The following is a 22,401-nucleotide window of genomic DNA, read 5'->3' as shown; positions in this document are numbered from 1 at the left end:
TATCATTTCTCTATATAAGGCTATGATTCAGTCACATGTTGACTACTATGCACAGATTTGGTCACCTGTGTTTCTTGAAGATTGGGAAGTGGTGGAGAGATTCAGAGGCGGGTGACCAAGCTGGTGACAGGTCTGTGGAATGTTCCCTATGAGGATAGATATGAGGATAAGATTGACACACTAGAAATTTTTCAATATAATGGGGGAGTAGGGGGAAAACAAGGAGTCAAACTTAAAAGTTGTCCCCTTGAAACACTTGAGGGTGTTTTACCAGCGTGGTTAGTAAGGATATGCAGGTCAGGTTCTTTACTTGGAGAGTGATGAATGAGTGGAAGGACTGCCAGAAGTGGATGTCAGCATCCCAACAGTAAATAACTTTTAGGAGTTGAATGATAGGCATTGTGTTAATGGATAGTGTGGTCTCCCACTGAGTCTTTTGACTCCATAGAGTACCTGTATAAATAATAATAATAATCAATTTTCAGTTGCGAGTATTTTAATGCTGGTGAGCATTAAAATACTCGCAATTTTGTTAGCTGACTTCTGTTCTGATCAGAACAGAAGTCAGCTAACAAAACTGTCATCATCCCATACATTAAAGACACATCTGAGAAGATATGTAGGGTGCTTAACAAACACTAACTATGCACCATATTTAAACTGTATGTGAAATTGGCAAATCTCATCCATTCACCCATGGATAGAATCTCTCCTTTATCACATCTAGTAGTCTATGAGGTGTCCTGTTCGTGTCATCGAGCCTACTATGGACAGATAGGAAGAACTGTGAACATTTGCCGACACTATCACTTATGGCAAGTCAAGGTCTAGGAGACATGCTTGAGATACCCCTGCACACAGGATCGATTAAAAACCAAACAAACAAAAGATTGAAAAAACAAAAACAAAAAAACAACAGAAGCTTTTACAAGTCAGAGAGATTGTTCCTGGAATCAACAGAAGCCTTGAAACATACTGCAAACCTCAACAAGTATGGCTGTATAAATTTGCCAAAGATTTGGGAGACAGTCATCTTAAGACCAAACTAATACCTGCATTCTCTCTCCATTTTTTTTTTCCAACATAGATGTAATTAGGACTTTATTACATCTTTTACTTTATTACTTTATTAAAGTCCTAATTAGGATTTTAGTCTTTGTGTTCCATGTTACAATTGTTCATACTAGTCCCATTGTTATATTTGTTATACCAGATTGTGGTTGTCTTGCGTACTGTTACAAACTGTATTTGTGCTCTGAAGATGCTGGATAGAATACCAGCAAAATATCAGTAATAAGTTAATAAATAATTTACAAAGAGCAATATATAATTTAACATTATAGTAGACAAAAGTAGACAATATTATAGACAAAAACTGGTGAGATTTTTCTGAGCAATAAATACAAAATGTTATACTCAGGAAATTACAATCAAGGAAAAGAAGGAGTAGCCATAGTATTCAACACAAAATATGAGGCTAATCTTCTTGAATGGCAGGCAGTCTCAAGTAGAGTGATGTGGGAAAATATCAGAATGGGAAATTGGACAATGAGACTTATTTGTGCCTATGGTCCCATAGAAGGTTCTACTAAGATAGAAATGGAGGAATTTTTTGATGCTTTAGAAAAAGCAACTGACACAATGAAAAAGGAAAAGTTGGTCCTTATTGGAGATCTAAATAGCAGAGTAGGAAATGATTGTCAGACATACAAAAATATTTTGGGAAAATTTGGAGAAAAGAGCAAAGCTAATAATAATGGCAAATACCTGTTGGATTTCTGCTCAGGACATGGACTGGTTATTACAAACACCATGTTCCAACATAAAATGCGCACAAATTTACATGGAGAGAAGAGGCAAGGAATAAGAAAAGTCTCATTGACTATGTTATTGTTGATAATGATGTTTTCTCCCTGGTGCAGGACACCAGAGTGTACAGAGGATTTGAAATTGGAAGCGATCACTATTTAGTATTGAGCAGGATAAAATTGAATTTCATATTGAAAAGAATAACATGTAAGAAAGTTTTAAAGCAAATAAAAGTTGAGCAGCTCTCAGATATGAACTGTAGACTAAAATACACAAAGATTATTGAAGAAAAAATGAAAGAGTTTGAGAAGAGAAACCAAACCTTGGAGATTCAGTGGCAAGCCTTGAAGAAAACCCTGATTGATTCAGTGAGAGAGGCATGTGGTGAGGTTGTGTGAAAGGATGAAAAAATCAGAACTCCATGGTGGACACAGGAAGTAAAAGAAGAAAGCATATAAAAACTTCCTGTCAAATAAGTCAGTTTTTGCTCTTAGAGAATACAGACAAATGTAAGAAAGTGAAACACTGTGTAAAACTAGCTAAACAAAAGCCATGGGAGGACTTTGGCAAGAACATAAAAAATAAATATCAAGAAGGTGGTAAGATATTCTGGAGGTTGTTGAAGAAGCTTAGAAATGGAGGAAAGAGTGCTGTAAAAGGAATTAGAGATGATAAAGGTGACTTGAAAACAGGAGAAAAAGATATTCTTGAAGTATGGAGTAATTACTTTGAAAAATTGCTAAATGAAAAAAAGCAGTGAGAGCACAGTGGTAAAAAACACTCAACAGGCATACAGTCAGGAATACATATCCATACTTGAAGTAGAAAAAGCCATCAAAGGCTTGAAATGTGGAAAGGCAGCAGGAGTAGATGATATTCGACCAGAAATGCTGAAGTATGGTGGTATAACAGTGGCTACACTGCATAGTTCAGAAAGCCTGGAGACAGAGGGACGAATTCCTGATGATTGGAGTAGAGCTCAAATAGTACCCATATATAAAAAGCGAAATAAAACTGAATGTGAGAATTACAGAGGTATTTCCCTACTGAGTGTTCCTGGCAAGATCTATGCAAGTATACTTGAGAAACGGTTGAGAAGAATTGTGGAAGAAAAGCTTGGTGAAGAACAAGCTGGATTCAGGCCAAATAGAGGCTGTCAAGATCAGATCTTCACTTTATGACAAATAGATGAGAAAGCATGGGAATATAACAAAGATCTGTATTTAAGTTTTGTCGATCTTGAAAAGGCATATGACAAGGTGCCAAGAGAGAAGCTATTCAATACGCTACAGTTATATGGTGTTAATGGGGCATTATATCAAGCAATACTTAGTCTTTATTTGAGTTGTAAGTCAGCAGTTAGAATTGAAGGAATAGGGTACAGGAAGAATGGTTTCATGTTAAATCTGGTGTGAGACAAGGATGTACATTATCTCCTCTGTTATTCATTATCTATATGGATCACATTATGAAGGAAAGTGGTATTAAACATGATATCAGAATTGGAGATGTTTATGCGGACGATGTTATACTTCTGAATAAATCTGCTACAAGTCTGCAAGATTCTCTGACTAAATTGAATAGCTGTTGTAATAGATATGGTATGAAGGTCAGCATTAAAAAGACAAAGACAATGAAAATAGGTAGAATTGTTTAAAAATGTCAACTGTGTTGTGAGTACCTGTACCTGTAGAACAAGTAAAACATTTCAGCTACTTAGGCACAATTTTTACTGAAGATGGTAAATTAAATATGGAAATAAACAAAAGAATCAACAAAGCTGGTATGGTATGGTAGGCAGTTCAAATGAATAAATTCATATGGAATAAGAGAGAAATTAGTTGGAACACTAAATTAGCTGTATACAAGACAGTGTTCAAACCAGTTTTAACTTATGTATCTGAGAGCTGGGTCAGAAATAAAACACTTGACCAAAGACTAGAGACAGCAGATATGAGAGTCCTGAGAAAGATTATAGGCATGAACAGATGGCATCAATGGCAATAATCATATTAAAAATGAGGATATTAAGAAAGAACTTGACATTGTCAGCATCCAGGAATGCATTAGCAGAGCTAATCTCAGGTGGTATGGACACTTAAACAGAATGGGCGAGGAAAAATTAGCAAAACAAGTGTTCTCTGCCAGGTTGTTGCAGGAAAATGACCCAGAGGAAGACCAAGATATAGGTGGATGTATACGGTACAAAGTGCCTTAGATTGATTTGGAAGAAAATTGTAGATAGGAAGTTAGTAATGATGTAAATTTTTCATGTAGTACTATCATATCCTGTACACCCCTTGAGGGAACATGTCAGGAATTTGATGATGATGATGATGAAAAAAGAATTTTATAATTATGTCGCAAGTAAAAGAAAAAATTAATGTGGAAGAATAACTATACTGGTGGATAAGATGCAGGTGACAAATGAAGAAGAGATTGCTTAACAAATGAGTGCCCATTTTGCCATTTCGCATGAGTGCTCATTTTGCCAAGAGCTATCAACTTGGTATATGCCATTTGGAGCTCATAGTTATGACCTCTAAAGTGAACGAAGAACCTCAAGTGTACAAGGAGGAAGTGTTAGAGCTATTGCATAAACTGGATATGAATTCGGAAATAGTCTGATGGGTGATCAGAACAGATGTACAAAGAAACTATAGACCTATCAGTATCTGTAGAGTGATGGTGAAAATTTTGGAAAAGTTAGCAGGAACTCAACATACAGAAATTGGTTGACAAAGAATCTATTATTTATAATGAGCAGCATGGATTTTCATAACTTGCTCACATTTTATAATAATGTTAAAGTTGCGTTAGACAAGGGGAATGGATACACCATGATACTTTTGTGACTTTGAAAGAGCTGTTGCATAAGTTGCAGGATATGGGATTGGATTATAAAGTATGAGCTTGGATAGAGAGATGTACTAAGGTGTATAACTTTGCACGTAACTGACAGCCATTTTCACATGCCCACAATTCCATAGCCTATTCAAATCATTCTATAAGTGTGCTGTGTACTATAGCATCTCTGATTTCCCTACCTATCTTTGCCATCAGCAAAGAGCTGTATATCTTCTGTTAGATCCGTCAAGTGTCATTAATGTAAAACAATGTAAAGATTGAATAACAAGGGATCCATTGTTATTCACTATTTCCATTAATAATACCAGGAAGAATCCAATAAAAAACATACAATTGTTTGCTGATGATGCAAAGATAGGCAAATCAGAGATGCTACTAACACACAGCACACTCACAGAATGATTTGAATAGGCAGGAATTGTGGGCATGTCAAAATAGCAGTGGAGTATGTTAAAGATGATATCAGGACTTTGGAATGTAGATTATAAGGAAAGAGGAGACTTTATGCACTGCAGATGTTAGCAAACAAGAGAAAGAAAGGTGATTTGATAGACTTCAAACTTCTGAAAGGGTCATATAAGATACCAGTAGATTGAATTTTTGCATTTGATGGAGGGTGGGGAGAGGAAAAGCGGATATCCATGGAAATTGAGAATGAATGCAGCAAGAAAGAGGTAAGAGATAGATTTTTCTCTCACAGAGAGGCGTGCTACTGGAATAGCATGTTTTTGAGATGATCGATGCAGGTAGTGTGAGATGAATTCATGAAAAAGTATGACATCTGGTGAGGACATATGTCCCCCCCTTAGTCCTTGGCAGTAATAATAATATACCCTATATTAATTTTTATTAGACAATACTTACTTGACTAGTAGAGAATATATATTTGGACCCCTTCCTTCCTGTACCTGTTACGATCATAAGACTATTTAATGCAGGACTATAGTTGATAATACTTTCATACTCACATGTACAGAGAACATTCTAAAGGAAGAATGAATATTCCATTACTTAACTTGATTATAATAATATGCTTGGAATATATATATATAAGAACATACATTAAGTACTGAAATATCTATTATCAAACTTTGAAAGTGATGCTTTAAAGCTGTATTTTAATGCAGCTTTAAATAATTTTAAAATGGATTTTTTATTGAAACAAGAGTGTGAAATAAGAAACAAACTGAGTCTTTAGCCCACTTTAATAAGATGCAGATCCTTTTGTGGCCATGACTGCAGCAATCCTAAGGGGCATACTTTCCACAAGCATACAATAACAATCAATGGGAACTTTTGACCATTCTTCCTGTTGGGCATGTAATGAGATCCTGGATTGTTGTAGGGCAGACATCAATTCACCTGACCTGAGGCTCCAGTTCATTCCACAGATGTTCATTAGGATTGAGATCAGGGAACTGTGGGGCTAGTCAAGTGTGGTGATGTTCATGTCCACAACAACAGCAGCCTTATAACACTGTGCATTGTCTTGCTGAAAGTGACAATGGTCATTTCCGTAGAAATGCCACAGAGTAGGAAGTACTTCATTGTCCAATGTTTGTGGACAATGAAGTACTTCCTTCATTGTCTTGCTGAAAGTGACAATGGTCATTTCCGTAGAAATGCCACAGAGTAGGAAGTACTTCATTGTCCAATGTTTGTGGCACCACAAACATAGATCCATGGCCAAACCAGGAAAAACAAGACTGTAAAATCACTGCCAGCTCCAACTTTCATAGTTGGGGTTATGTATTCAGGTAAGAGATGTTCACTAGGCATCCACCACAATTGTCTATCTGTTCGTCATAGGGTGTAGCATGATCCATTGCTCCATAACACAGCTTTCCAAGCTTCCACATCTGACTATATGCGCTATTTACACCACTGAAGACAATGCTGCAGGTTTGGATAATATGGGACTTGCATACTGCGATCCTACCATTCAAACCCATGTTGCGAGCCTTTGTTCTGAATGTTTCTGTGTATATTCATGTTCCAGTTAATAGCCAGCACTTCGCATTCAACATGTCAGCTGATGAATTGCAGTTTTTTCATATTATCCTTGGTAGAGCCCTACAGTCATGTTCAGAGTGTGGTGAGTTGTCCACTGCAGGTAGCAATTGCAGTTAACTTTCTCATTTTCATTTCATTATGGTATCACTGATTATTGATCTGGGATGGCCTAATTTGTCAACAATTTGCCAAACAGAAAGGCCTCCAACATGGCATCCTATCACAATTCCTCTTTCTCTGTCAGTTTCCTTCTTACAGCCATTTCATTTGGACACAGTTGCAATGACTTGGGAGGATCATAATTTCCAATTTATACTGGTTACAAACACATCACTTACTACATGTCACAATGCACCTTGCCCATGGGGATATCCACTGATTTTTTCCTAAGCAGTGTACATATATATACACCACTGTTGTCTCTTTGTTTTTCAGTAATGCTGGTATTGAATGAACAGATATAGTATTCAACCTCCACACTTATATTAAATTAAAGACACCAAGAAATTATATTCTTGTTTAATCCTTTATCCATGCACGAGCAAACTAAGTTTGCTCGTGCATGGATAAACACACATACATACAAATACGGATGTGCAGAAGATCCAACTAGTGCCTCTGATTTTTAACCATTTCTATATACTTAAAAAATCAGGATATTCAATTCCATGAGCTTCAAAGAGCTACTGATAGACAACAAGAAGGAAGGAAAATTTCTGTAGCCTGCAGCAAGAAAGAAAATCTAGATGGTGGTATATATATGAATACTATGAACCATCCTGGAAATATGATCAATGGGATGCTGTAGCTGTCTTACCATGACCATCATATTATACAAATGACAGAAGATGGTAAAGGTATCCACATAGAAGGCATTAGTTATGGTTGGAGAAGTTGTTCGGTTATCAAGGTTATCAAGTTATCCTTGGTTACCAAAAGTGTGACGCTTAAAACTGAATCTAGTAGGACTCCCTCCTCTTGGGTATAAGGTGGGGATGGGGGGGGGAGCAGTTCCTACTAGGACTTACTTGAAAGTTTCAGTGAGATAAAAAGAGGGAGATTCCCTTTGAGATCAATGCTGTGTAGATCTTTCAATATTCAAAATGGCTGAAGGAAAGGTGCCCATGGAATGGAAGGAAGGTAAGATAGTCCCATTGCATAAGGGCAGTAGCAGACTGGAAGTGTCTAATTATAGGACAGTTTGTGTGTCATCAGTAGTTGTTAAGATCTTGGAGAAAGTAGTGAGGGACCGTATACAATATTGGGCAGATGAGGGTAATGTTATCTGTGAGAGTCAACATGGATTTGTGAAGGGGCACTCTTGTTTTAGCAATATGCTAGCCTTTTATAATAAAGTTACAAGAACATTAGATGAGGGAAAGGCATATACTGCCATTTTCTTAGACTTAGCGAAGGCATTTGACAGGGTGCCACATGATAAGCTGATATTTAAGTTGCAGCACATGGGTCTGGATGTCAAATTGGTCAACTGGATTCAGGATTGGCTGTCCGATAGGTATCAGAGAGTTGTGTATGGTGGGGCAGTTTCAAGGAGGCAGAGAGTTACAAGTGGGGTCCCACAGGGACCAGTACTGGAACCTATATTGTTTAACCTTTATATCAATGACATTGTCAGTGGATTTCAGGGGGGATGTTCAGTTGTTTGCTGGTGATGTGAAGCTGGGAAGGATTATTAATAATAGTGCAGATGTGTTAGCCTGAAAGAGGATTTGAATAAGCTGCGCAAATGAATGGGGATGTCGGTTTAATGCAGGTTTAAAAGTAAGGTCTTTAGGTTTGGGAAACATTGATGGGATGCTGCATATTCCATGGGAGGAGTTATACAGGAGGAAGTAGGTGAGACAAGAGATCTGGGGTTGATGATTGATAGAAACCTGAAATTTAGGGGACATATTGCAAAGGTGGTGAAGGTAACACAGAGGATTGCTGCAATAATGAGAAGGACACTGACCTATAAGACTCTGATCAGACCACACTTGGACTAATGTTCTCAGATTTGGTCCCCATGATTTGAAGGGGATAAATTAACTGTGGAAAGGATACAAAAGAAGATAACAAAGATGGTTTCAGGACTGTACAAGTTATAATAAATTTAGTTTAATCCTTTATCCAAGTGTGAGCAAACAAAGTTTGCGCCTGAAAGTATCTTCAGGACTGGGGTAAGGTGGTACAACACCAGGGCACTCTTTGCAAAGGTGGAGCAAGCTACCAACACTCCTATCTCAGTATCTCCCATAATGCAAAACACATCTCCTTGTGGATATGTCTAATGTTATGCATTAAGGGAAGGGCCACAACCCAGACTAGTTTTGACCTTTATTGAGGTCTCTTCAGTGGGAGATACTGAGATAGGAGTGTTGGTAGCTTGCTCCACCTTTGCAAGGAGTGCCCTGATGTTGTACCACCTTACCCCAGTCCTGAAGATACTTTCAGGCGCAAACTTTATTTGCTCACACTTGGATAAAGGATTAAACTAAATTTATTATACCCTAACCAAGTGGAAAATAAACTTTCAACATCTTTCTCTAAATCCAGAGTAATTTATTAAAAAAGGGTGGCACCCATTTGGCAACTCCTATAGGTAGAGATGACCTGCTAATGCTTCTGCCTGGTATCTCCACTTGGGCCTGGCTCCCACTGAAGAGACCTCAATAAAGGTCGAAACTAGTCTGGGTTGTGGCCCTTCCCTTAATGCATAACATTAGACATATCCGCAAGGAGATGTGTTTTGCATTATGGGAGATACTGAGATAGGAGTGTTGGTAGCTTGTTCCACCCTTACAAGGAGTGCCCTGGTGTTGTACCACCTTACCCCAGTCCTGAAGATACTTTCAGGCGCAAAGTTTGTTTGCTCACACTTGGATAAAGGATTAAACTAAATTTATTTACCCTAACCAAGTGGAAAATAAACTTTCAGCACTGTACAAGTTAGTTATGAGGATTGGAGGGAATGTGGACTGCAGAGTTTGGTGGATAGAGGAAGGAGAGGTGATATGATTGAGACTTTTAAACTGTTGAAAGGTGGTTACAGGGTTGACACATTGGAGTTCTTTCGCTTGGTTGAACTGCAGGAAGGCATGATGACAAGAGGCCATCCCTGGAAGTTAGGAAAGGAAACCATGAGCAAGAGGGTGAGGAGTGGTTTCTTTGCATGGAGGGTGGTTGAAAAATGGAATGCATTGCCTGATGGAGTGGGGAGAGCGAGAACAGTCAATGAGTTTAAGGAGTGGTATGATAGACTTTGTTTCTTGGGGGGGGGGGGGGCTCCCCTCAATGAGTCTTGATAGACTTTGTGTTTCTTAGGAAAGACCTCCCACAATGAGTCTTTTGACTCCATGAAGACCTGGATAATAATAATAATAATAATAAAATCTCTTTTTACATATCAAAGAAAACTGATACTAAGTGCTCTTTTTTTAGGGAGGTATCTCTGATAGATGCTTCCAGCCAGACTAGATGATTGGTTCTTGAATGACGTTTATGGAAGCCAGATTGTATTCTGGAAAAAAGACTGTCTCTCTCTCTCTCTCTCTAGAAATCATAGACAAGAGTTAACAATTTTTTTCCAGAATCTTGCACAAGAGCAACTGGTTGAGCAACTGTTTATTGTGGATTTTGGATCTGTCCCTGGCTTCAGAAAGGTAATAATAGCAGGTATCCAGAAACCTATTCTCACAGCAAATTCTGTTAAAAAGGTACAGTAGTTGATTTATGACTGATGGTAACAGATGTTTTACCATCTCATAATGGATGTTATCTGGTCCAAGCTGTTCGGCAACAATTAAGCAAAGCAGCTTTCATTTCTTCATTTGTGAATATCCTGTAGTATTTTTGGTAACGTGGAAAAAAAAACAGAATTTGTTGTTTTCTGCTCTACATTTTTCAACAAAAAACTCAGGGGAGATGATAAGATGCTACAGAAATCTCCCTGAGTGTGTCAGCAATTGCTGTCTTGTCAAGCAACTGTACATCCATTATGTTCTGAGATGGAGAGCTGGTGGTACCTTTCATTTTCCAGATTTTGTTCTAGACTTTTTTACTGCTGGTGCTCTTGTTATTGAAGGTGTGTAATGGTTCCAGGATTTTTTTGGCTCTGATGAGGAATGTCTTGCCCAAGCATGTTTGAAAGCAATTAGGTTTGTTGTTGTGTATGCTGAAAATATTCCAAGCTTTCTTATGGGCTTCTCTGGCTGCTGCACAATCATCATTCCACCATGGCTTAGGGAAACAGGAAAACCAACCAGATGTGTTATGAATTGCAGTTGTGGCAGCTTGTATAATATACTCTGTTACAAGATTTGCTGCATCGCTAGGAGAGGAGCTGACTGTCACAGAATTGAACTCTGCTAATGAGGAAAATAAAGGCCAGTCAGCTTGATCTATTTTCCATCATGATATCAGTAATGTAGTACATGGTTGCCCATGTAGGAAGGTGGATATAATGGAGGAAATGATCACTCCCAAACAGGTTATTTCAGTTTCCCACTTGAACAGTGAGAAGGAGGAGGATGAGCAGACTGTTTAGTCGATGGCAGTGGATGTTTGGGCAGTCCTATGGAAAGTGTTGCTTCCTGGAGAGAGAGATTATTGTTCTGTGGGAAGCTTCTGAAATTGAGACCACATTTTAAATTAAATAATGAGTTTAATAAAAATAAACAATTACAACCCTACACATTTTGTAAGTTGTCAGACTTACATCGTCAGAGGTACTAGCAAAAGTTATACACAACAAAAGACTAGAAACAATTAATTAACCAGAATAAAAAAAGAAAGCATTAATGTCATTACTGTACGTGTGTTAGAACACTGCTAGTGATTGTGTTACTTTCTGTGGCATCGTGTGTGTGTTGTATCCTAGGTCCGCGGCACTTTGATTTTTAATGAAAGCAGACCAAAGCTGGTGTAAGATTAAGCCTTGATTTTTGTTACATTGTGTGGGAATCCTTAGTATTTGCGAGCCTTCCTTGAACTTTCTTGTAAAACAATTATGATCAATGTAAAGCATTTTTGTTTGTTGCAAACCTGATTTATGTGTATTCTTTTTTCAGCATCTTTTATATGTTCAGACATGCAGATTTCCCCTGATCTCCCTCATCTGGCCTACATAGCAAATGTCACAAATCGGTGGCGGCCCATACATAAGCACTGCGACACTGCAGCACACCCAAGGAAAAAATGAAAAAATTAAATTTTGTTTGTATTTATAAAAATAACACTGCTTACAACATTATATAAATGCAGTACAACATGTTAAAGGTTACAGCTTATGTTTCGACATTGATTGAATAGTTAATAATTGGAATTGTTCGATTAACGCTTTAGATTACGAAACAAATGCACTGTGATCTAACGCCAATATTTGTTTGCCCTTGTCATTGCACGTTACATCATTCCCAACTGTAACTGCTCACATGGCAGTGTATTTTTAGTATGCTTGCACGCCTTATTTCTGTGAGATATGAAACATTTATTATTGGTGTGTATGCATGGTGAACTATTTTTTTGTAAATCTTATTTTATTTTGTTAAAATAACATATAATTATTTATTTATTATAGATACAAGGCTGAATTATGATGAGTGTCACTGTTGAAAATATGAAAAGAATTATATTTTTTCAATTATCGTTACACGAAACAAATGCACTGCGATCTAATGCCGATATTCGTTTGGACTTGTCATTGCTATTGATACGAAACTTTTATTATTGGCATTTGTTCGTGGTGAGGATGATTAGGAAAAAAAAGTTTTTTTGTTTTTTTTTGTGAAAGCAGGATATCTAAACTGCCTAGTGAGACTCTACATCCTGAATCCTTGTGCTTCTTTAAATGTCAAAAGTATGGTCATTCTATCATACTGCCTGTTGTGGCTGTACCATTTGTGTCCGATGTAGCAATAAATATCATGAAAACAAGGACTATAACAGCAAGACACCAAATGCCCTCGTTGTGAGGAAGATCACTGTGCTTATTCCTGAACATGCCAAAGATGGAAGGACGAAAAAGAGATACCTTCCTCTAATGTTTGTTCAAGAACTATCCCACAGAGTGTTATGTCCATTTAAACCCCCAATTAAAAGTAAGGAGGATAGTAACTTAGTAACTGCAGTATGATGCCATCATGGTCATCCTGAGAAATATCTGAGGCAGGAGGAAGGTGGATACGGCATGCTGCTATTAGGGTTTTGAATGAGAGTTGGACAGCAACTCCTTCTATTGGTATTAGGTAGGACTTGGAAGGGAGTATGGTTGCCCCAAGGATAGCAGAAGCATATAAGATTATACTCCTTCAAGAGAGTCTTGACATCATTGGTGTTTTGAGAGAATACATGGAAATTCCATTGTAGGAATGTTTTCATTATTTCTTTTTGGTGGTATCGCCTACCTTCAATTTCGTGAGATTTTATTTTCACTAGCGTTGTATGTTTTCGCTTTAGAAGATTGCAGACAGACAACATCCTGCATTTCTTCTTCATTAGGAAAAATATCAAAGACGTCATCAAACTGGACTCCCTCCAGGTGCTAGATATATTAATTATTCTATCTTGCTGAGGGAATGGAGATATTCATGCCATCTGTAGATGTTCCATCTATTAAAGAGTCTGCAGGCATGCTTGACCCTCTGTTGTGCATGTTCCATTATTTTTTATTAGTGGATTTTCATGTAGTGGAACCATTTTTGGCATGTCCTCTGGAGTGAGCCCATATTGGTTTTTCTCTTTTATGTACTCTAAAGAGACAGCAAGCAAATCAGATAATGTTTAAGGATGCTGTAGTTATGAGAAGGCAGGATTAGAACAAGTGTTAAAGTCCTACTGACATTTTCTTTACACTTGTCCCCTTGGCATAGGCAGCTTTATCACTAGATGATGTTATATTTGTGGAATACCGCTTCTTGACCTCCTGATTTGGCATGCACTGCTCAGTTTTTATTATGGATCTCTTTTTCGTCCTTCCATCTTTGGCATGTTCAGGAATAAGCACAGTGATCTTCCTCACAATGAGGGCATTTGGTGTCTTGCTGTTATAGTCCTTGTTTTCATGATATTTATTGCTACATCAGACACAAATGGTACAGCCACAACAGGCAGTATGATAGAATGACCATACTTTTGACATTTAAAGAAGCATAAGGATTCAGGACGTAGAGTCTCACTAGGCAGTTTAGATATCCTGCTTTCAGAGAAGTTGGTGGTTTAAGTGTACTGAAAGTAAGGGATGATGTTCCTGGTACCAGGTGACTATTTCTATGTTTGAGTATTCTTTTCATGGCTGTCACTCCTTGGTTTTTCAGTTTGGTGCAGATTTCATCTGGGATATTGAGGAGGTCCTACTCCAAAATTACTCCTCGAGAATAATTCACAGTTTTATGGGGAGTAATCGTGATTAGCTTTAGCTTTAAGAAAAGGCTAAAGTAGTGATACTACCAGGATCCTCCTTTTTGAATGACCATAGTTCACGTTGCAAGCAAACATGATAGCAAGGCATTAAATCTCCATGATGGTGATCTGGATGATAAGATAGTAAAAGACTCAGGAGAAATAGAGTGAAGAATATGGGAAGTAAAGCATAGATAAAGAATAAGAACAAATAGGGCCAGTACCATCACTGGGAGGTCCCCTCCACCATCAACAGGTGCTTCTCATAAGGAGCCCAATTCAAAAAAATAAAAAGTGTGAAAGTTGGCAAATGTCAGGTTAAAAGAAAGATTTTGGAAATGGATTTAATTGGCATCAGAGAAATCACTTTAATATACACTCTACACACCTTGAGAGCACTAAATATTGCATCAGCATATATTATTTATATAATGCAATTTCAGTGAATAAATAAAAAATCTGCTACACTTACTCTTGATCTCAACTCTAACAAGTGGATTCCGATTTGGTCCACAGCAAGCCATAACGTCTTTGGCCATGAAGAAGTATAGGATTGCTGTTAATTAAAAAAAAAAAAAAAAGTAAAAAATTGCTTCATCATAAGAACATTATTCAATTACAGATGTAAAACAAGGAAACAAGAACTGTTACATCAAAACTTGCTATACCAAGTAATACTCACTGCAAATTGTATATATTATGATCTCAAAAAAAAAAAAAAAAAAAAAAAAAAAAAAAAAAAAAAAAAAAAGTGCTGTGAAGACCATTGATAGACTAAATATTTTGAATTTTAGTTTTATTAAAGCAGAGATTAGCTAGGTGAATAAAAATCATTGTCTTTTATTATTATAATAAATCTCTCCAGACTGTTACAAGAGGAGTCTAAATGTATATTTCTCTATCAGGCTCATAAATATGTTCCTTGTATTTATTCAATAAACCACTATGGTAATATTCTGTGTTTCTACTGCCCTCTCTCTCTCTCTCTCTCTCTCTCTCTCTATATATATATATATATATATATATATATATATATATATACACACACATCTTACAAATGACTTTTTTTTTAAATGGTAATCAATTCTTTCTTCAGAATGGATTAGTACAGGGTGATCAAAATTAAACTAATCCTCTTTCAGGCCTTGTGGAGCACCATCCAGTGATCCAAATGCTGCAAAATCTTGCAGGAATACATTGTGCATCATGCAGAAGCAATATCTGGAAAAAAAAGAAAAAAGTAGTTCCAACATTCACCATTAGGGGCACTGTAAATACCAAATGCATGGTCTCTGTATATGAAGCAATTCGGCAGGTGCCAGGAGGGTTTAAAAAAAGATGGATGTGAGATTTTTCCCTTCATTCTGGTTGTTAATATTTGTCCACAGTGATAGCATTAACCAGGCCTGAATATGCTTTGCTCGTAAGCTGTACTACCTAAACAATTGTAATGCTATTGCTGCACTTCATAAATTTTGTCACCTGAACAAATGTCGACAAGGTCCACTATCTCCATGTTCTCTGTGATGAATGATTAGTCATTTTGAAGAAACAGGATAAGATGTAAACCAATCAGTTCATAACAAGTGAATGAAGTTGCTACTGCCATTGTGGAGCAGGCTATGATAATATATGATTGGTTCCTGCAGTGCATGTCCTTACACAACTGTCTATAAAATTCTATGGAAGATTCTGCATTTCTACTCAATTCAAGATATTCTGGAAACAGGAGTTGCACACGCAAGACTTTGAAAGTCAACTGACATTCGCTTTAACATTCTTTGCTTGAGTGGAGTTGGATGTGGTGTGGCTGTGGATGATTTTGTGGGGAGATGAGGCTCACTTTCATCTCACAGAACTGTAAATACCCACAATTGCCAGATATGGGCTACACAAAACCTGATGCAATCCAACAAATTCCTTGGCATTCATCCAAAGTAACTGTCTGGTGTGGGCTTACAGCTTTGGGTTCATTGGACATTCTTCTTTGAGGACATTCACCAGTTGGGTTCTGTGACCTTCTCGGTTGCAGCTGAGAAGTATCATGTTATAATAATGATAAATGGTTTTGTTGTGCCACGAATACAGCAGTGCATGTGCATGGATTCAGTCATTTTCATGCAGTATGGAGCCCCTCCACACATTGGTCAATCCTTACAGCAGGTTCTTTGAGAACATTACATGGAAGCCAGAGTTATCAACCATGCATTTTCCACTGCATGGCCACTTTGTTCACCTGATCTGATCCGATCCCCTGTGACTTCTGGCTCTGGGAATTTCTCAACGACAGCATAGCCTGTTGATGAATAATAGAAGTGAATAAAAGTGTGTTATTTATTCTTGTTTCATTTCCTCTTACTTATATGCACAGAAAAATTACTGCATCCACATTTGGTACACCATACAGTGCTCCTGGTGGTGAATACTCTATTTTATTTTTCCCAGATATCGCTTCTGCATGACACACATTGTATTCCTGCAAAGTTTTGCAGCATTTGGATCACTGGGTGGCACTCTACAAAGCCTTAAACATGGATACTTTAATTTCAACCACACTGCATATTGTGAATATGCTTTCAAAACTTAAGACTGCATTTTGATTATTTTGCAAAAGAACATAACATAGCAGCACCAAGGCATAAGAAGGTAATTACAAGCAATATATCTGTTTTAGAAAGTTTGAAGTGTGACTTTATTAGAAGCATTAAAAGTGCAATGTATTCACTAGCAAGAGTGAGAGATTTGTGGGTGAACGGTGTATACTGCGAGAAAGACTAAGCTAAAAGTGTTTTAAAATAGTCCTGGTAATGTAAATCATATCAAAAGCAAGCAATGTAGTTTTGAATAATAGTAATAAAGAGAGTGAAAATGCAAGTGTCAGAGAACAAGAAGACAAGAATAAAATTGTAAATATGAGTGAATGAAGGTTAGCAAAATGCAAATGATGGGAGAAAGATAGTTGGAAGAAAAACAAAGCAAAAAAAAAAAAAACTCTAAAATTTATTTTGTGAAGAGACATCTCATCCTGACCAGATTTGTGTATTGTCAAAAGGAAGACTGGAAGTGTTTTTTTTTTTTTTTTTATTGCAAGAAAAGGTCAAGCTTTAGCAGCATTAAAATTAAAAAGATTATCAAAACCTCAGTGAAGAAAGGTCTAGAGATCACAATTTAAGATTGTGAAAGTATTCTAATATTCTAGGAGTTGAATTGTATAGTGCAAGGTATATATAGGATGAGAAAGGGATGTGCGATGTATTTTCACAATAAAATTGTCGATTAGGTTAAGTCAACTGAAGATCACTGATATACAAAAGATGACACAGATCACATAAAAAAAAGGGGAGGAGGAGATTGAGAATAGAGGCATGTGACATTTTAGTATTAGCTGCCAAGTAATGCAAATAATGCAAGTTACACAGTTGCAAGAGTCAGGTGATAGATCATAAGGTGAGAGCTTACATAACAGGCCTCTGTAACAAATCTAATCAAATGCCTTAGAATAACTATTTTTTTTCCATCAATGGCATTTGTAAAAAAATATGTGATATAATAATTTCTTCTTGAATGGCAGTAGCAAAATCCCTACTGGTGATTATTATTATTATTCAGGCCTCCATGGAGTCAAAAGACTCATCGATGGGAGGTCCCTCCCTAAGAAACACAAAGTCTATCATACCACTCCTTAAACTCATTGACCATTCTCGTCACCACTCCATCAGGCAATGCATTCCATGGTTCAACCACCCTCCATGCAAAGAAACCACTCCTCACACTCTTGCTCACAGTTTCCTTTCTTAACTTCCAGGGGTGGCCTCTTGTCATCACTCCTTCCCACTTTCAACCAAGCAAAAGAACTCCGCAGTGTCAACCCTGTAACCACCTCTCAACAGTTTAAAAGTCTCAATCATATCACCTCTCCTTTTTCTATCCACCAAACTCTGCAGTCCATATTCTCTCAGCCGATCCTCATAACTAACATTGTACAGTCCTGAAACCATCTTTGTTATCCGTCCGCCATTGTACCCTTTCCACAGTTAATTTATCCCCTTCAAATCATGGGGACCAAATCTGAGAACAATAGTCCAAGTGTGGTCTGATCAGAGTCTTATACAATGGAATGATAACCCTTTTATCTCTGCAGGTCAGTGTCTTTCTCATTATTGCAGCAATCCTCTGTGTTACCTTCGCCACCTTTGCAATATGTCCCCTAAATTTCAGGTTTCTAACAATCATCAACCCCAGATCTCTTGTCTCACTTACTTCCTCCAGTATAACTGGAGGAAGTAGGTGAGACATTATTACTATTACTAATTACTATTACTAATAATCCTTTCCAGCTTTGCTTCATCTGCAAACAACTGAATATCCCCTTGCAACCCACTGACAATGTCATTGATATAAAGACAATGTCATTGATAATCACTTATTAGTTGAGAAGTTTCCAGGTAGCATAGAAACCGACTTTTAATGGATTTCTCCAGTAACGATGCCAAATCTTTATCACCAAATTACTGTCATCTTAATCAGGAATGTGTTGGATATGGACCAATTCTAAGATGCAGAATAAATAATAGTGAAATATGAGAGTATAAAAGGTAATGCAAAACAATCTAGAACACAGACTTTCAGAATAATCGGTGAAATGCCATCATTAACAGGAGACCTTTTGTTATTCACATGAGAGGGTTCTTTCTAGGGGAAAATCAAATGACTGAATGTTGGAGGCTAAAATGCTGGGAAAGACAAATCAGAACTCCACAATAAGCTCTGATTTTCTATCCTTGCAGACAACCTCACTACTTGTCTCACTGTCTGGAGAATGTTTTTTTTTCATTGTCTACTGAATCTCTGAGGTTTGATTCTCATTTTTAAACTTTCATATTTGGTCATCTGGATTTCAAAAGGAAGAAAGTATATTGGAAAGGGTACAAGACAAACTGTTAAATGACAAAGACTGAGGAAATGCAAGTTGCAGAGCCAAGTTGATAGCAGAAGGAGATAGGATTGAGACATATAAGTCAGTAAGGGAGTTTTTATCACATTAATGTGGAATATAGTTCATAGCATGGGGTGGGGGGGGAGAGAGAGAGGTCATCTCTGAAAGTTGTATGAGAGTGTGAGCAGTGGAGTGAGGAGTATTTTTTTTTTTTTTTTTTTTTTGCATAGAAAGTATCGGGTGATTGATATGCATTACTTGAGAGTGTCTCAAAATGAGAAATGTGATGAAGGTAGGGTTTGATGAGCTTTGTGTGTGTGTGTGTGTGTGACCTCTATATTAATTAATAATTTCCTGGAATCAAGACTCTTCACTAGATGTCACATGTTTCATGGAAATGAAATGGGGTGAGGCTTTTCCTCCCTAATTTCACTACAGCAACCATGCCCTATAAAAAAAACTATGTATTTTTCTGGTAGCATTAAAAATGAAAAAAAAATAAAAAATAATAAAATTGGTAAAGGCAAGCAGTCAGCACTGACATCTCTTTCTCACATTCCACTGAACAGAAAACAGTCCATTACAAAATAAAGCAGAAAAAAATTACTACAGAAACCATCCTTTCAACAATAAGAAAAAAAAGTTTGCTGCTTGTAACTTGAACCAAAGCTTTATATATATATAAAAAACAAACCTAAATGACTCAAACCGAGGGATAACAATACATAAACACTATTTATAATCTTGAATAACATAACTAGCCTCATCTTCCTAGAAGACTTTAGGGTGTATAACATGAAAAGAGAAATACAAAATATACACTACAAGAGAACAACAGTTATAAATTAAGTTACAAATGGATTGCTGACATTTGAAGGCTGGGCATGTTCACATAGGTATGATCTCACATATGCCAAAGGTTGAATGGCTGAGGAGTAACAATCAGAGAGATTATAGTAGCTCAGGTCAGTATTAAGATGGACTGGATTGACCACAGTTTTTGTCAATTCAACAATTCTTCTCTTAAGCTCAAATAGCCTTTAAAAATATTTTCTGATTTATCCCAGATCATCAGGTAAGTGGTAGAATCTTCATTGTCATGGTTAGGAGTTAAGAACGTGATTAGATAGAGTAGTTCCACCATAGTTGATGTCTCTCACAGCTCCTCTATATGAGTTCAATGGATTTTTCCATTTGACCAAAATACATTGCACTACAGTTGCACCAAAGATGGTAAATCTCTGGATATTTTAAGTTGTCATGTTTAGGCTGTGTGCCAAGCAAACAGAGTTTCGTTAGAGGAGTGAAAGAAGTGCACATTTTAAATTTTTTGAGAATGCTGAATAACTTAGTTCAAAGGGAGTTGATATACGGAAGAGAAATAAAATCTTTTACATCATTATTATATTCAATATGATGGATTAAAGAGGAGCTCATTAATAGTTTGCTTATGATAACTGCACTTCTGAAAGGTTGTTAGAAGAAACTAATTCTTTGGTGATCTCTTCTTCACTGATGAAGTGAGTACATTTACCTAATGTAGAAATGATGCCAAGCTTTTACAGTGAGTAATGAGATTGCACATGAAGGTATCCATTGATGTGTGGATTTTCTGTATACGGCACAAGCAGAATTCTAAAAGTAGTAAAATAAAGACTGTGTAATTAAATAATATTCTGCAAATTTTATTGGTACTCAAAATTTCATTGGTATAAAAAAATTCAAAGCATGTTGTTTAGAAACTGTGTTTAGAAACTAAACCTTAGTTTAGTTTCTAAATACAGTTATAAGCAGTGGTGAGCTATGGAAATTTTAACAAAGGGCTCGCATCATCGAGCAAAATAAAAAAGGCCTAACTTAGCCTTTATAATACTTATATTGTGACTTTGTAGAGCTTCTGACAAATATGATAATTACTGTAGGATATCAATCATTAACGCTAGATCTTTTAAAAATTCCAAATTGAGAAGTCGGTTTAAAAAGCCCTTATATTTATCATTCGATGCAAAATGCTTGCATAAAGCTGGGTAATTTGTCCACAAAGCAAGAGCCATTCGCAAACTGCAAGCTACCCATCGTGGTCCAAACACACGACCGATCTTTAAAATTTCGATACCAAGGTCTTTTGCAATTGTATTTAATTCTCGTTGATTTTTTGGTGATTGATGATAAAAAGCATATAATTTATCCATAAATATTTCAAAATGATTTATTTCTTTAATGTTTTTTTTATCGAATCGTCTAATGTTAAGTGTAAACGATGAGCGCAATGCCAAATCACAATGTTGGGAAATTTTTGTAGACATTTGATTGCAACACCTGATTTATTTCCTAACATTACACTAGCTCCATCAGAACAAAGTGCAATGAAATGATTTTTTATATAGTTATCAGAAAATCCATATGAATTTAAAGTAGCAATTATAGTATCATGTATACATTCCACGGTGGTATTTTCTTGTTCTACAAGATTATTAAACAAGAAGAACAAGGGGCTCGCAAATTTGAGAAAAATTTAACAAAGGGCTCGTGCGAGCCCCTTACAGCTCACCACTGATTATAAGTGTTCTGAATGTGCTGTTGAGAGAAGCACAAAATCAACATCCTACAAGTAAATTGCATTTTCATCTAAAATACTACTTATGTCAAATGCATAGAGATATAACAGATTTACTCACCATTACTTCAAAAATAGTAGCTTTATAAAGTGGCCATGACTGGACTAATGCAAGGAAGGCTTGTTTGCTCTGATCAACATTCATACCTGCTAGAATGCAATGTTGTGTTTCTACAGTTTCAGGTGAGATAGTCATCATGATCCTTGCAGGTAAACATTCAGCCATAATTAACCTATAAAAGTAGTATCAGATGAAGTAAATGTTTATTTATGAGATATATTTGCAAACTTCAAATAATATAAAGTGGACTAAGAAAAGGAAAAATAAAACAAAACTAACTGTTGCTTGCAATATTTTTTCTTTGGGGAGCAAATTAAATGACCTACATTTGAAAAACCCCTCCACTAATCAATATTTGTCAGAATTAGATAAAAATCTCTTTTCATAATTGTTATAAAAAACTATATGTATAAACTTAATGTACTTATAACAGCTACAAATACTTAAAATTATAACTTTCCCTACATAAATTATTAACACCAGAGACCTCCATGGAATCAAAATACTCAATGCAGGAGGTACACACTGTTACACACAAAGCTCATCAAACCATGATTTAAACTCATTCAATGTATCTGCATTCACCACAATATCCAGCAATGTATTCCACTCTCCATGTGAAAGACCTGCTCTTTATATCCCTGCTCATACCCTCCTTATACAGCTTCCAGGGATGTACCCCTGGTTCTACTCCCTTCT

The 22,401-nt window shown here is 36.7% G+C and overlaps 1 protein-coding gene across 3 annotated transcripts in view; it reads right to left on the bottom strand.

Annotated features, from left to right (window-relative positions):
• Positions 1-22,401, bottom strand: part of Myo81F (unconventional myosin 81F) — a 454,212-nt gene that overhangs the window by 9,602 nt on the left and 422,209 nt on the right. For all 3 annotated transcript variants that reach the window (XM_090398885.1, XM_090398887.1, XM_090398886.1), the window contains 3 exons: positions 21,703-21,874; positions 14,561-14,644; positions 5,542-5,661 (listed from right to left, as the gene is read on the bottom strand). In XM_090398885.1, the coding sequence (XP_090255011.1) occupies positions 5,542-5,661; positions 14,561-14,644; positions 21,703-21,874 (376 nt within the window). The remainder of the gene's footprint in view (positions 1-5,541; positions 5,662-14,560; positions 14,645-21,702; positions 21,875-22,401) is intronic.

The sequence above is a fragment of the Typopeltis vanoorti genome, chromosome 10 (genome assembly GCF_054136105.1).
Source record: "Typopeltis vanoorti isolate ZY-2024b chromosome 10, IOZ_Tvanoo_1.0, whole genome shotgun sequence".
Lineage (NCBI taxonomy): Eukaryota > Metazoa > Arthropoda > Arachnida > Uropygi > Thelyphonidae > Typopeltis > Typopeltis vanoorti.
The sequence above is the reverse complement of the archived record's forward strand: the minus strand, read 5'-3'. Positions and strand labels throughout refer to the sequence as shown.